This window comes from Columba livia, chromosome 2 (assembly GCF_036013475.1).
Source record: "Columba livia isolate bColLiv1 breed racing homer chromosome 2, bColLiv1.pat.W.v2, whole genome shotgun sequence".
NCBI lineage: Eukaryota > Metazoa > Chordata > Aves > Columbiformes > Columbidae > Columba > Columba livia.
This window is the reverse complement of record NC_088603.1, coordinates 71,861,154-71,873,569: the sequence shown is the minus strand read 5'-3', so window position 1 is coordinate 71,873,569 and position 12,416 is coordinate 71,861,154. Positions and strand designations below refer to the sequence as shown.

General features: G+C 45.7%; 1 protein-coding gene across 9 annotated transcripts in view; it reads left to right on the top strand.

Moving 5' to 3' along the window:
• RREB1 (ras responsive element binding protein 1) overlaps window positions 1-10,299 on the top strand; it is a 126,336-nt gene extending 116,037 nt beyond the window's left edge. For 8 of the 9 annotated variants that reach the window (XM_065052459.1, XM_065052463.1, XM_065052458.1 and 5 more), the window contains 2 exons: window positions 2,708-3,454; window positions 6,345-10,299. In XM_065052459.1, the coding sequence (XP_064908531.1) occupies window positions 2,708-3,454; window positions 6,345-6,865 (1,268 nt within the window). In that variant the 3' untranslated portion in view covers window positions 6,866-10,299. The remainder of the gene's footprint in view (window positions 1-2,707; window positions 3,455-6,344) is intronic. The other variant, XM_065052467.1, reaches the window with a different exon arrangement.
• Window positions 10,300-12,416: the final 2,117 nt, after the last annotated feature.

Below are 12,416 nucleotides of genomic sequence, written 5' to 3'. Positions count from 1 at the left end.
TCAAGGGTGGTGGGCCAGCTTTGGGCGAGAAAATCTGTGTGCATCCATCAGGGTCTAAAGTGGTCTCTGCCCTTAGTGGAGGCGTGTTGCTTAAGCTTCGCATTTGTTTTTCTTAATGTTGACCTCATCTGTTTGCCTGTGCTGGTAAGGCAGTGTCACTTACCTGTGGACCACCTATCCCTCGGAGTGTATCTCAGAAAAATGTAATATACAGGCCAGTCACGCAAGGACAGCATAACAGCTGGGAAGGGGCCCAGGGCACAGAGGAGATGGAGGCCAGGTATGGCTCATTAAAGGATGAGTGTACTATAAGAAAGAAAAAAACATATATAGTTTTGGAAATACTGAAAGCAGAAGAAGAAAACATTAGGGAAAGATAGGGGAAGAGTGCAAAATCATGCATGATATACAACATGTTGTGGTTTAGGTATTTTGGTTTTGGTCTTCTCTTACTTAGTGCTACTGGTGTATATTTCCCCTCATTCACTTTGCTCCTGATATTTCATGTTGAAAGAACAACTTATTCTGTGTCCACTGTCTTCTGTTTGGTCTGCAAAAAATTATGAAACCTTTCTCTTGGTACAATAAAAGAGGAGCTCCTTCCATCTCTGTCTCCTTGTGCTCTTCACTTCTCTCCATCCTAGCAGAGCCCACATGGTTTCCTGCCCTGCTCCCTAATGAACCCCCTCTGTGCTGTGCTTGCAGTCTGTCTTTGGCCTGTCTAACCCATGTCATAGAATCATACAACACCAGGTTGGAAGGGATCACAAGGTTCAACTGTCTGGTCCCCTCAGGGGAGCATTTCCTGATGGGTGGCCCACGCCACCAGGAGGTCCCCCCACCTGAGCACCAACAACATGGATACAGCAGCCACTTTGGGAGCTTTCTGGTGGTGTTGCTTCATGGTATTTGTGCCTCAGAGCCACCTTGCCACTCCGGTTTTGTCTCTTCATCCATCACCCACACATAGTCTTTGTGATGGCAGCAGCCAAAGGCTGGTGGGGAGGAAATTCCTCTTCCCTCCTGCCCTTCGCCTGAAGGGAGCAGTGGTTACCGGGTCGCCTCAGTCCAACATAAATCCCTGCTCTGGTGACAAAGGCCACGGTCACTGCGTGGACATGTGAATGTTGGGGCTGTGCAAGGGCTGGTGTGGGAGTGGGTGGCCAGGGAAGGACGAGGGCCCTTTCAGCAGCAGTGGGGAGTCACACTCGTTGCCATTAATCCTTTTTGACAGATCACTTCTTCCCCTTCCGCCCCCCACGAAAAGGTATATCAAGGATTATGCTCTTTTAAGTGATTGTTCACGATTACTGGAAATGCTGCTCAGCTTTTACGTTTGTTTAATGACCATTTATTATCATTTGTGCGAGGAGATGTGGTCAGTGCAATTCATATTGCATTTGAGTGCCTGAGAGCTGTCTTATCTTCTGTCGTTACTTCTTGCTTATGAAAAAAGCCTGTAGTAGGAAATCTAGGCAATTTGGAGACAAGCACATGTTGTACTATGTCAAATGGGGATCTTGAACCACCCTACTAGAGTTTCTAAATCCCTGTAGTTCCTCAGCAGCTATCAGGCTTGCAGATGAATGTGAAATGCCTGTTAGGTTGTGCACTCCCTTGGCTGCGTGCTGTCAACAAGAAGGGCGGGGGGGAGGACTTAAAGTAAGGAAAGTTTCAACTTTCAGAAAGCACAACTTGCTAAGTTTGTGTCCTGGGATGGTTGCTGGAAAGCGGCACTGGGGTTGCACTTGCAACCCGTGCATCATCTTCAGCTTTGGCTTCCAGATCTAGTCCAGCTTATTCCCTGTTTATACGTACAACTTGGAAAGGGTACGACTCCAGCCCTTTATTCTCCTTAAGAGCCCTATGTGTTTTATTTTTTTGACACATTTCTGTTCAGCAATGTTAATGCTACAAAGTGATAAGGAAGCAGAGGAGGTCATTAAGGTGGATGTCTTAGATGGGTTCTGCCTTCTTGTTGGGGGAAACTGTGAAACAATGAAGATTGCTGCCTGTGGCTGCATCTTGGCTTTTATGTTTTGGTTCCAGGTGGTATCAATTTAACAGAGTGTGTGTCAAAGACCCACATGTGGACAAACTTTTGCGTCTTTTGCTGATGTGATGTATACCCAACTTTTTAAACTGATCTGTTTGTTGTTGTCTGTGCTAACCTTTAACATTTAATTGTACCAGTTGGTTGCATAAAGCCTTTACATTCCCTTTGGAAAGCCCACTACTTTCCCACTACTTACAGTTTGTAAGTTAGCTTGATTAATATGTGGTTGTATAGTATTTCTGTCTTTATATGAATTTCATGCATGAAATATTCTAAAACATCTGTTTATCTCTGGTATGGTGTATTTGTAACAGTAGTGATCTCAACCCTTCTTTGATGTCTCAGCGTTTTACATTCTTTGGTAAAAGTAATTATATTAAAAGTGACTTCAAGAAACTGCCAAGAAAGTGAAAGTATTTTGTAAAAGCAAGCATTTTGCTACAGATTTTTGATAATCTTTTTGATAGGGTTCTGAGGTGTTTTGATCTCTTTCCAGCTGTAAGTTACTGGCATGGGTCACAGATAAGAGGAACAGATGTTGGGACACTTGATCAGAAGCGATGCTCATGGGTGCGTGTGCGGCCTCACCGCTGGCAGTTGTGAGTTAGCAGAGAGCATCCCACTGAAAGTTTCTCTCTGTTTTGCTTGCAGACAGCCAGTCTGATGCGGAGACACCAGCTGCAGGAAACGAAGTCTTGGACCTGACCTCCTCTGAGAAGGAACAGCCAGAGGAAAAAACAGAGCGACCAGAGAGTGAGTGTGGCCCCAAGGAGGAGCAGAAGGCTGACTCCCCTCTGGCAGAAGAGGACGGCGAAGAAAAAGCGGATGGATATGAAGAGGGCCCTGAGGAAGATTCTGTAAGTAACAAAAGTCTTGACCTCAATTTTGCCAGCAAATTAATGGACTTCAAGCTGGCAGAGAGTGACCAGAGTGCAGGCAGCAGTTCTCAGACTGAAAGGAAACATGCCTGTGACATTTGTGGCAAAACCTTCAAGTTTGCTGGCACTCTTAGCCGTCACAAAAAGGCCCACACTCGTGAGGACAGAAAGGATGAAAGGAGCAGTGAGGATGAAAGCAAAAGCATTCAGGATGATGCAGGAGCTCCCTCGATGCAGGACTCTGGTCTTGAGCAGGAAGAGTCTCCGATGGACTTGAAGGTAGTGGAGTCTCCTGTGGACTATGAGGCAACAGGAAAGGAGAATGAAGAGAGCGAAAGCATCTCTGAGGGGGAAGGCACAGAGAGAAAGTCCACTGAGAAGAGCAGTGATGACAAAAAACCAAAGACTGATGGGGCTAAGAGTACTGCAAAAGCAGACAAAAGAAAGAAAGTCTGTGCTGTGTGCAACAAGCGTTTCTGGTCTCTGCAGGATCTGACGCGACATATGCGGTCTCATACAGGTAAGAGGAGACTCGAGGGCAGAACAGTTGACGAGCAGGTCTGCCGCCACACTGAGGCATCTGTTCTGTAGGTGCACGATTGCTGGTAGCACTTGAGGTTGGAGATACTGCTTTTAGTCCTACAGGTTTCTGCAAGGTGTGTTCTTTGCCCCAGTCCCCATGCTGCATACAAAGCCTATCGAGGGAGCGGGAATTGTCAGCACTGCCTTATCTTCAGTTCTCAAACTGTTTTTCCCCATGCTTGTTTGCAGAGTTTAGAGGTGAGGGCAGCATGGGGATCTCTGGGCGGTTGTTCTGCCCAGCTCCTGACTCCCTTCTTGTCATATGCATGTGGCTCTACCTCTTCCTGGTATTTTGATGAGTGGTGGAGAAATCTGGCGGTGTATGATAAGACTTCATCTCTGGGTGGAAGTTTAGAGAGAGAGAGTCTGGTTTTGTCCGATTATCTAAGTCTGGTATGGGTAATGTGCTGGTGATGTGCATGATGGGCAGGGAAGGTGGAACACAGGTGGTATAACGCTTGTCTGATGACTTGACTCAGCAGTTAAAATATGTGGGATCGCTTTATGCGATACACAGTTTGCAGCAGCACCATGCAAAGGAGATAAAAGGCATGAGCCAGCTCAAAGACGAATTAATCATTCATCCTTATTAATGATGCATTTTACCTGTCAGCGAGCTGCTCTGACATGGGAAGACTGATGCAGTTTGACATTTTGTATCTTTTGAAGGTGCTGTCTGCTGAAGACAAGATCTTTGTGATTAACCACATATTTGTGCTGTAATTGAGGTTGAATCATAAATATTGATCCTTTGAGTACAAAACTGACCCTTTTTCTTCTGGCATTGAGTCACAAGTAAAACAGGGGTTGGATCCTATTCTTGTGCCTATTTTCATACTAAATTTGGATGTTTTAGAAAGATGCTAATATCTAAAGTACTAAGCTTTACCCCAAAATGATACACTGCTGTGTGTGCCCTGGAGATTCCCATGCCGTCTGTTTTAGCTGTTTTCATTGCATGCTGGGTTATGCCGGCCTTGTCAGTACTTTTGTTTTCCCATTTGTTTCTCTGACACTGGAGGATGTTTTAATAGAGAGTAGGTGTTGAGTAGGAACCTGAGTCAGTGCTTTTTTCAAATTTAATAAATGTAAGCACCTCCTATCCTTACTGTTTAACCAGAGCATTTTCAACTGAAGATACTCAATGCTTTGGGTTGACTCTCCTCCTCTTCCTCTTCCTCCCCTTCACAGTTGTTCAGCTACATTGACAAAATACTGCCGGGTTGTAACGTTACTTCTCCTTCATTTTTAATGTATAGGTTTTTATTTTACAGATAGCTGTAAGGTTTTGTAATTTCTTTAGTCAGAAGAGGAACGTTTGGGAGACACTGAAGCGTGCAAGAAACCTCTGCCTGCCTACTGACCAGCAATCGGGCTGGAAATGTTGTGTTTTCCCAGGGCAGGCTGCTTCCCAGCAAGCAGTTGTGGGGTGCTCTGGTGCCGTCTGCCCGAGCCCGGGGTGTGCCCCACGACACTGCATTGGCCACAGCCAAGCGGTCGATGGGCAAAGGCTGTCAGCCAAAAAATGCTCCTAGGTAGCAGTGCCCTCCCTTGAGAGCAGGTCCCCAAAGAGGGCACTGGAGAGAAACATTTCTAAGCAGCATCAGGCTTCCCAGGGACAGCAGGAGCTACTTGCACATTTCACCCAGTGACCTCGAGTTTGTAACTGGTTTTCTTTCAGTGTTCCCAAGCATTATTATAAGTGAATGAGCTGCAAGTGTCTCCTTCTGTGTGCTCGTTGGCACAAGATGGTCTCCTTGATGGAATTGCAGCACTGAAAATCTTTAATACATCTAATCGGAAAGAGAGACTGAAGTGGTCAGGGTGGGACCTTTGGTTCTTCAGGGCGTACAGCACCTTGGGGCACTGTGCTTGGTTGGGCCTTCAGGGGAATTTTACCTGTGGGGCTGTAGTTGCTTGTTTTGTGATGAGCTCATGCTTAGGAAAGTATTCAAGCAAATTCCAGGTGCAAATAGCAGCTCTGAGATTGGAGCAGACTAGCTGTTGATTACAGCAGAGGGTGCGCGCAGCTGCTCTGTGGCTTAAGGTTGCAAAGTAAAAGGAAGAATTTTGTACTCCAGGTAGCATTTCAAGAGTGGGTAAGAAGAGGTTTTTCAGGGCTTTCACATGTCACTCCTGTGCTAAAGCAGCAGTGGGCTGAGGAACACCAGCAGCTCTGTAAGTAACATCCTCGGGCAGACATTTTTTACTCCGTCAGTGAACTGACCACCTCTAACAGACACTTCCCGTGTCCCATGAATGCTTGGCAGGTCTTGGTCCTTGAGCTGCTCTGTGTCTGGTTTGAAACATGGTGATACTGTCTTCAGCTTCACAGAAAGACACGGGGCTGTTGTAGCGAGGGCAGTTCCTGACAGCTTCTCTTCGACTTTGGGGGCTAACTTGTGCATTCCATGCTTGACCATTGGTCAGCATCTAAGAGAAAGGGAGATGTTTCCTCATGTGCTGTTGGGTTCAGTTTTTAAGCTCTGTTGACCACAGGTACCTGGGCAGTATCCTCAGTCTTCTATCACAAGGCCCAGCCTGTAGGAGGGACCCCAGTGGTGGGCGTGATTTCACAAAGGCTTTTTGAGCTTCAGAGGACAACTGAAAACTCGTTCCAGAAAAGCTGTTGACCAAATTAGACAGGATGCTAAGGAGCACTTGGGGCTTTACTGTCTTCCTCCCTCCTTAGCGCAGGGCCACACCAAGCTTGTAGAAATGTCAGGGCACTTAGTTTTGGTTTTTCGTTTGTGCCCCAAGCTGCTTGAAACAAGAGGGAGGTGTGTTTGTGACCTTACGGCTGACTTTGTGTTTTAATTCTCTTCCAGGTGAGAGACCATACAAGTGTCAAACCTGTGAGCGGACCTTCACTCTGAAACACAGCCTGGTTCGTCACCAGCGCATACACCAGAAAGTCAAAAATGCCCAAAACCACGGGAAAGAGAGCGACAAGGAGGAGACCCAGTCGAGGTGTGGAGAAGACAGCGAGAACGAGTCCAGCCACAGCGGCACCAACCCCATCTCAGAAAACGAGTGCGACTCCGCGGGGGGGGTCGGTAGCCACGCATCGCTCACGGGAAGCCGAAAAGAGTCCCTGGCTGGCACGGCCAAGGACTCCCCTTGCAGAGAGGAGAGGCCGAGCGGGCAAGGAGCCGGCACCTGCCTCGGGGAGCCCACCAAGAGCGCACAGAAACAGACAGCAAAAGAGCAGGAACCTCGGGGTAGCTCCGAGCACGAGAGGCCCTCGGGTTTCATTCAGGACTTGCTGGAGATGCACAACAAAACGTCTCCCATGAATCACATCCTTGCCTCTGCAGACAGCGCGCCCCAGCTCTTGGGGGTGGAATGACTTTGCTAGGGAGGTTGGACCCGGCCCAGCACGCAAACTGAAGCCAGCAGAGCGAGGTTTCTGGAGTCTTTGTTTTTTTGGAAGAGCAACCTACAGCTGTGGGGAGAGTATGGCAGACTGGACGCGGTGCCATATGCCTTTCAGTATAATAATGCAAGAGACTACAGTATATACTGATTTGAGTGCCTTACTACTTTATTAGATCTTTTGGTATCATAGATTTTTTTTTTTCAAAAATGATTTTTTTTTAAATATTTTAATGAATTATTTGGAGAGGACCTTTTTCATTTAAGCATTAATGTTACCTTTTGTATTGGTGTGCGTGAGCTTGTTCTTGTATATCTGTGATAGTCGCTGTGTTTGTTCTCTGAGCTGGAAATGGGGGCAGTGGGGTGGGAGGCCCTTGGATACCACAGCCAATAACTGGAAGAAAAATTATGTGAATTTCATATGAAATAGTCAGAGGAAATGCAGATGAGATGTTGATTTATGGTTTTTTTTTTCTCAGTAGATGTTCTTGCATTTGCCACATGGTGGAGCATTAAGCCTGTTCCAGGCCTGAACAACGTGGCAGTTTGAAGGTGTTCAAAGTGGTTCAAGCCAAAAGCAGGAAACACAACAAATTTCAACCTCACGCTTGTTTCCACTTTTCAGCATTAGATATGGTCTTCTGAATCCTAGGGGGTTTTCTGGCCGTCGTGGACTGAGCGTGTATTACAGAGAAGAGTTACATAGCAACGTAACCTATGGAAATAATGCACCTGCTGTTATATATGTTTGATTTGCTTCAGTATATTATTATTATTATTTTATTATTATTTTATAAATCCATCAGTTCGCTTGTCTCTGCCGTCAGCAGAAACCAATGGGCAATATTTGCCCACGCAGATGTATAACGCCGCTTGGATCCCCTCTCGAAATAGGGGTTTTTTTTTTGACTTAACGCTTTCACCAGCTCCTCTTCTTATGTTGCAGCTCTTCTACTGTACTTTCAGTGAAACCCTTCCTCTGACCCGAGAGTCGAGTGGAGGCCAGCGAGGTATCACCATCACCATCACCATCATCGCACCCCTACAGGGGATCATCTCACTCGCGGTGGGGCGCAGTGTGTGTTTGGGGGGAAGAAGCGTGTGAGAATGGGGGGGCCGTGTGGCGCCCCTCCAAGTGCATCAGGAAGGCACCGCGGGTGCGAGATGAGTCTTGTTGCAGTCACGTGGGTGACAGTTTGTGTTACTTAAAGAGCAAAAGTCCTTCCGTCTTCCAGTCGAAAGCGAGCAGGAGAGAAATGCGAGCCTTACCGTCATCTTGCTACTGTCATGTTCTAGAGCAAGAAAATACTACTGGTAATAGAACTACAGCTATAAGACATGTTAAAAATAAATAAAATAAATTTAAAAAAAAAAAAATTCTTCCTGAGATTTTGGGGTTGATGCTTGAAGACTTGAGGTGTGTGTCTAAATTTCATATCAATAATTTAACCCCTTTAATGCTGGCAGCTGGAATTTCTCCCTATGGCTCCTGTTGCCGGCAACAGGCGACACTCCGGCCACCAGTATTGAAGGGGTTAAGCGAAATGTATCCTACTGTAGCTGCGCATTTTTCGGAGTGCCCAGCGGGTTGTTTTTGTTGTTTTTGTTGTTGTCCTCGTCCTCGTTGTTGTTTGTCGTTGTTGTCATTGATTTAATTGTCCTTCAGTCATGACCTCTGGGACAGACAGAGCCATACGAGCATTGCCGGAGCCTCACTGTGCTAATTCCACCACTGCAGCCCCCGGCCCAGCCCAGCCGCACTGTGACCCCCATCCCATCCCATCCCATCCCATCCCATCCCATCCCGTCCCATCCCATCCCATCCCATCCCATCCCATCCCATCCCATCCCGTCCCCTCCCCGCCCCTCTCCGCAAAATCGCTTTTCCTGCTCTCACCAGACATGGAGGAAGTGGGCCTTGGACCCAGCCTATATTATATAATATATATATATCTATATATGTCTATATCTATATTAAAAAAAAAACAAACAAAACTCTCCAAAAATTTCTGGAGACTGAAATCTCACTGTCCGGAATTCAAAGGAAGAGAGAGACGTTCTCGAGTAATATTTCTTGCGAATAGACTAAGAAAAAATGGTTGAGGTATATGTGATTTCTATTTTTTGTTGTTGGTGGTTTTCTGTTGTTTTGTTTGTTGGGTTTTTTTTTGTTTTAAATAGGGATGTTTGAACCAGTTCAGAAACGAAGCTAATGCCAGATGTAGATAAATAATCACAACCAATGATTCATTTGAAACTCTACCCAGGTGCATTCTACTTAATTAAAACCAGTTCACGCATCCCTTAAATTGTTATTACTATTATTATTATAATTATTATAATTATTATTATTATTTGGGGTATTTTTTGGTTTTTGTCTTTTGTTTTGATTTGGGGTTTATTTTTTTTGCAACTCTCCACACTAAAACGCGCAATACTGTGGGGGAGAAGCCAGTACTAAACTATATGCTGCAGAACGATGTAGCAAGTAATTAATTCCCAGCAGCCTGCCGGGACATCTGCTAGCAATAATCACTATTGATTTAAAGCTTTATTTAGCCTTTATCTATATCCTAGTAGAGTATAAGATCTTGCCACATTTTATTGACATTTTTATTAGCTGAGTTTGACTGAGAACCGTTGCTGTTGTTGGGTTTTTTTTTTGTTTCCCCTCCTCCCCCAATATTAAACTGTGAAATTCATAATGTGTTTAAACTATGAGTGAATCTTAGGCTTTAGTTTGCATGTTCAGCTAATTTGTCTCTATACGATTTTTGTTTGAATCTTTTTATTATTTTTTTTTTCCTCTCTCAGGGCTTTTACAAAAAAAAAAAAAAAAAAAAAATGAAACAAAAAACCACAAAACAAAAGCAAAAAAAAAAAAAAAAGGATCTTCTGAAATTCTTTTGCCTGAGTTGCAATGGACTTAACGTTGAGATAATTCAATCACTACATTGAGCACTTGACTGTGAAAGCGAAACAAAATAAAGGAAAAAGGAAAACGAAAGAGAGAACCTTGTTTGAGGCTGTTGTGAAATATCTCTTGGGCGCTATGTGACAGTCTGATTCCATTTTCAGAACGATTCGTCATCTTCTCTCTCCTCTCTGTGTGTCTCCTTCCTCTCCTCTCTCTCCACGAAGGAAGTTTAATCCTAGTGATTTCATCCCATGCAGGAAACAGTAATAAATGTGTAGAATTCATATTTTTCTAAAGGGAACTTAAACTGCTGCTACGAATTGTGTACAAGACTGGTTTATGCCACATGAACAGAGAATCACACATTTGTTTTGGTACTTTTATTCCTCTTTTTATTCAGTTGTACAGTACTTCCAAATTCAAAATAAAAAGTAAAAGTTGTTCTGTATCAAACCATCTAAGCAATAAAATGTTATATTTAAAAATTATAGGTTACGCAATGGACGTGGCTCTTCTTGTGGGTTTGTTGTAACTTGTTTTCAGACACATCTGCCAGAGGAGGATGTAGAAGCCAGAGCTTATCTCTGTAACTGGCATCGCTGTTTCTCTTCCTTCAGAGGGATGGAGGTTGAACTGGAGGTCATTGCAGCACTTGGAAGATTTGTGTTCATTTTGACCACTGTTTTATGGTAGTCAAACCAGTGACCACAGTCAAACCAGTGAGTGCCATTTTCTGGTAGTCAAGCCCTTTTGAAATGGTGCTTTTCTCTCCGTGCTGTTCCTTAAGGTAGTGACCACAGGCACCAGGAGGGTCCTTTGGTGCTGATTTTCCTGCACAGGCGCTGGGGTCAGGGTTCTCTGTCCTTTTTTTAAGTAACTGTAGCCTCGTGATCACGTCTGTGAGCGTCCTTCTGGCACGTCGTGGTCATTAACAGTATATCAGTCATTTTCTGTATAAATGAAGTAGGTTTCTGCCCCCATAGTTTTCTTGCATAAACGTGTGTGGCTGTGAAAGCTTCAAGACGTGTTTGAAAGCCACGTGCATATGTCCAAAGAAAAAAGACAAGCCAGAAATCCTTTGTTATAGCTTGTTGTAGCCACCTTAGCTGCGTTTTATATGCTTTCCTATAAATAAAATGTGTTTCACGGGATGCTGAGCCAAAGGATCATCTGAGTGCGTATCCAGTTCTGGAGGCCGTGGAACTGCAGCGAAGCTGAGCATCCTCATCTTCCTACGTCCTGGTGGGATGGTTCCTTCTGGCAGAGAAGTGAACCAGGTTCAGAATCTGAGAGACATAGCCCGGGGGTAAAGTGCTGCTGCTTTCCTCCCTCCAGCCTCCCACGCCTTCGGGACCCAGGTTAAAACTCCTCACAGCACACATGCTCTGGTTAGGATCTGGTGTCATTGATTGGATTGCTTAATTGGGGTATCTCTAACTGCTGGACTGTGGAAAAGTGGTCCATGCTGGTATTTCCCACAACTTGGGCACCCAAGAGCCAACCTCAGGAAGGACAGTAAGACCTATACATGCCCCAGTATCTTCTGGTGATGTGAGCCAGTTGAGCCCTCCAGCCTCAGAGCTGTGTAAAGTGTTTTTCCTCTCTAGCCCTTCCCTTGGCAGTAATTGTGGTCACCTGTGCAGGGGAGAGGTTGGCAGCAACAGCAAAATGGCAATGAGGAAGATGATGGGGTTTGTTCTCCAATCTGTTTAAATAAGCACCATGTTACTGTGGTCACCCCTGCATTTTGGGTCCGGGGTGAGCTCTGGAGTTCCTGGGTTTGGCCTCCAGCCCCATACTGGGGTCGCTCTCGTTGCTCCATGTCCTCGTGTGCACACACAGAGAACAGGGGAAACAGATGTCCAAGAGTGTATTGTTGTTGCTGTCTGGAAACAGGTGACCACTGAGAACCGCAGATTTGCTGGAGACCTCATGGGGCTACAGCTTCCTCCCAAGGCAGGAGGAGGGGCAGGCGACAAACTCTTCTCTTTAGTGACCAGTGACAGAACCCCAGGGAATGGCAGGAAGATGTGTCAGGGGAGGTTTAGGTTGGACATGAGGAAAAGGTTCTTCCCCCCGAGGGTGGTGGAGCACTGGAACAGGCTCCCCAGGGAGGTGTTACGGCCCCAAGCCTGACAGTGTTCAAGAAGAGACGGGACAACTCCCTCAGACACATGGTGTGAACTGTGGGGTTGTCCTGTGCAGGGACAGGAGTTGGACTCCATGATCTTTGTGGGTCCCTTCCAGCTCAGGACATTCTACGATTCTAAGAGATGACCAGGGGGGCGGCAAGGCAGAGAGAGAAGTGCTCTGGGACAGAATAACTTGGTGGTTTAGGATCTCTCACCAGCTGCACCTGTCCCAGGTGCAAAGGCTGCAAGAGCATCCCTGTGTGCTGCCAGGGGCTCCTCAGTGGCTTCAGCTGGCACTGAGCCCTGTTCAAAGCAAGGGGTGGGGTGAAGGACAAGATGTAGACAAGGAGACCAGAGTTGCGTTTATGAACTGCTGAAGCAGCAGTTTTGTGTTGTGTAAAGATATTCATGAACCATTTTTTCCCCTAAGATCTCTTTTTTCCCCCAAAATAAGTGTATTAGCACCAGGGATA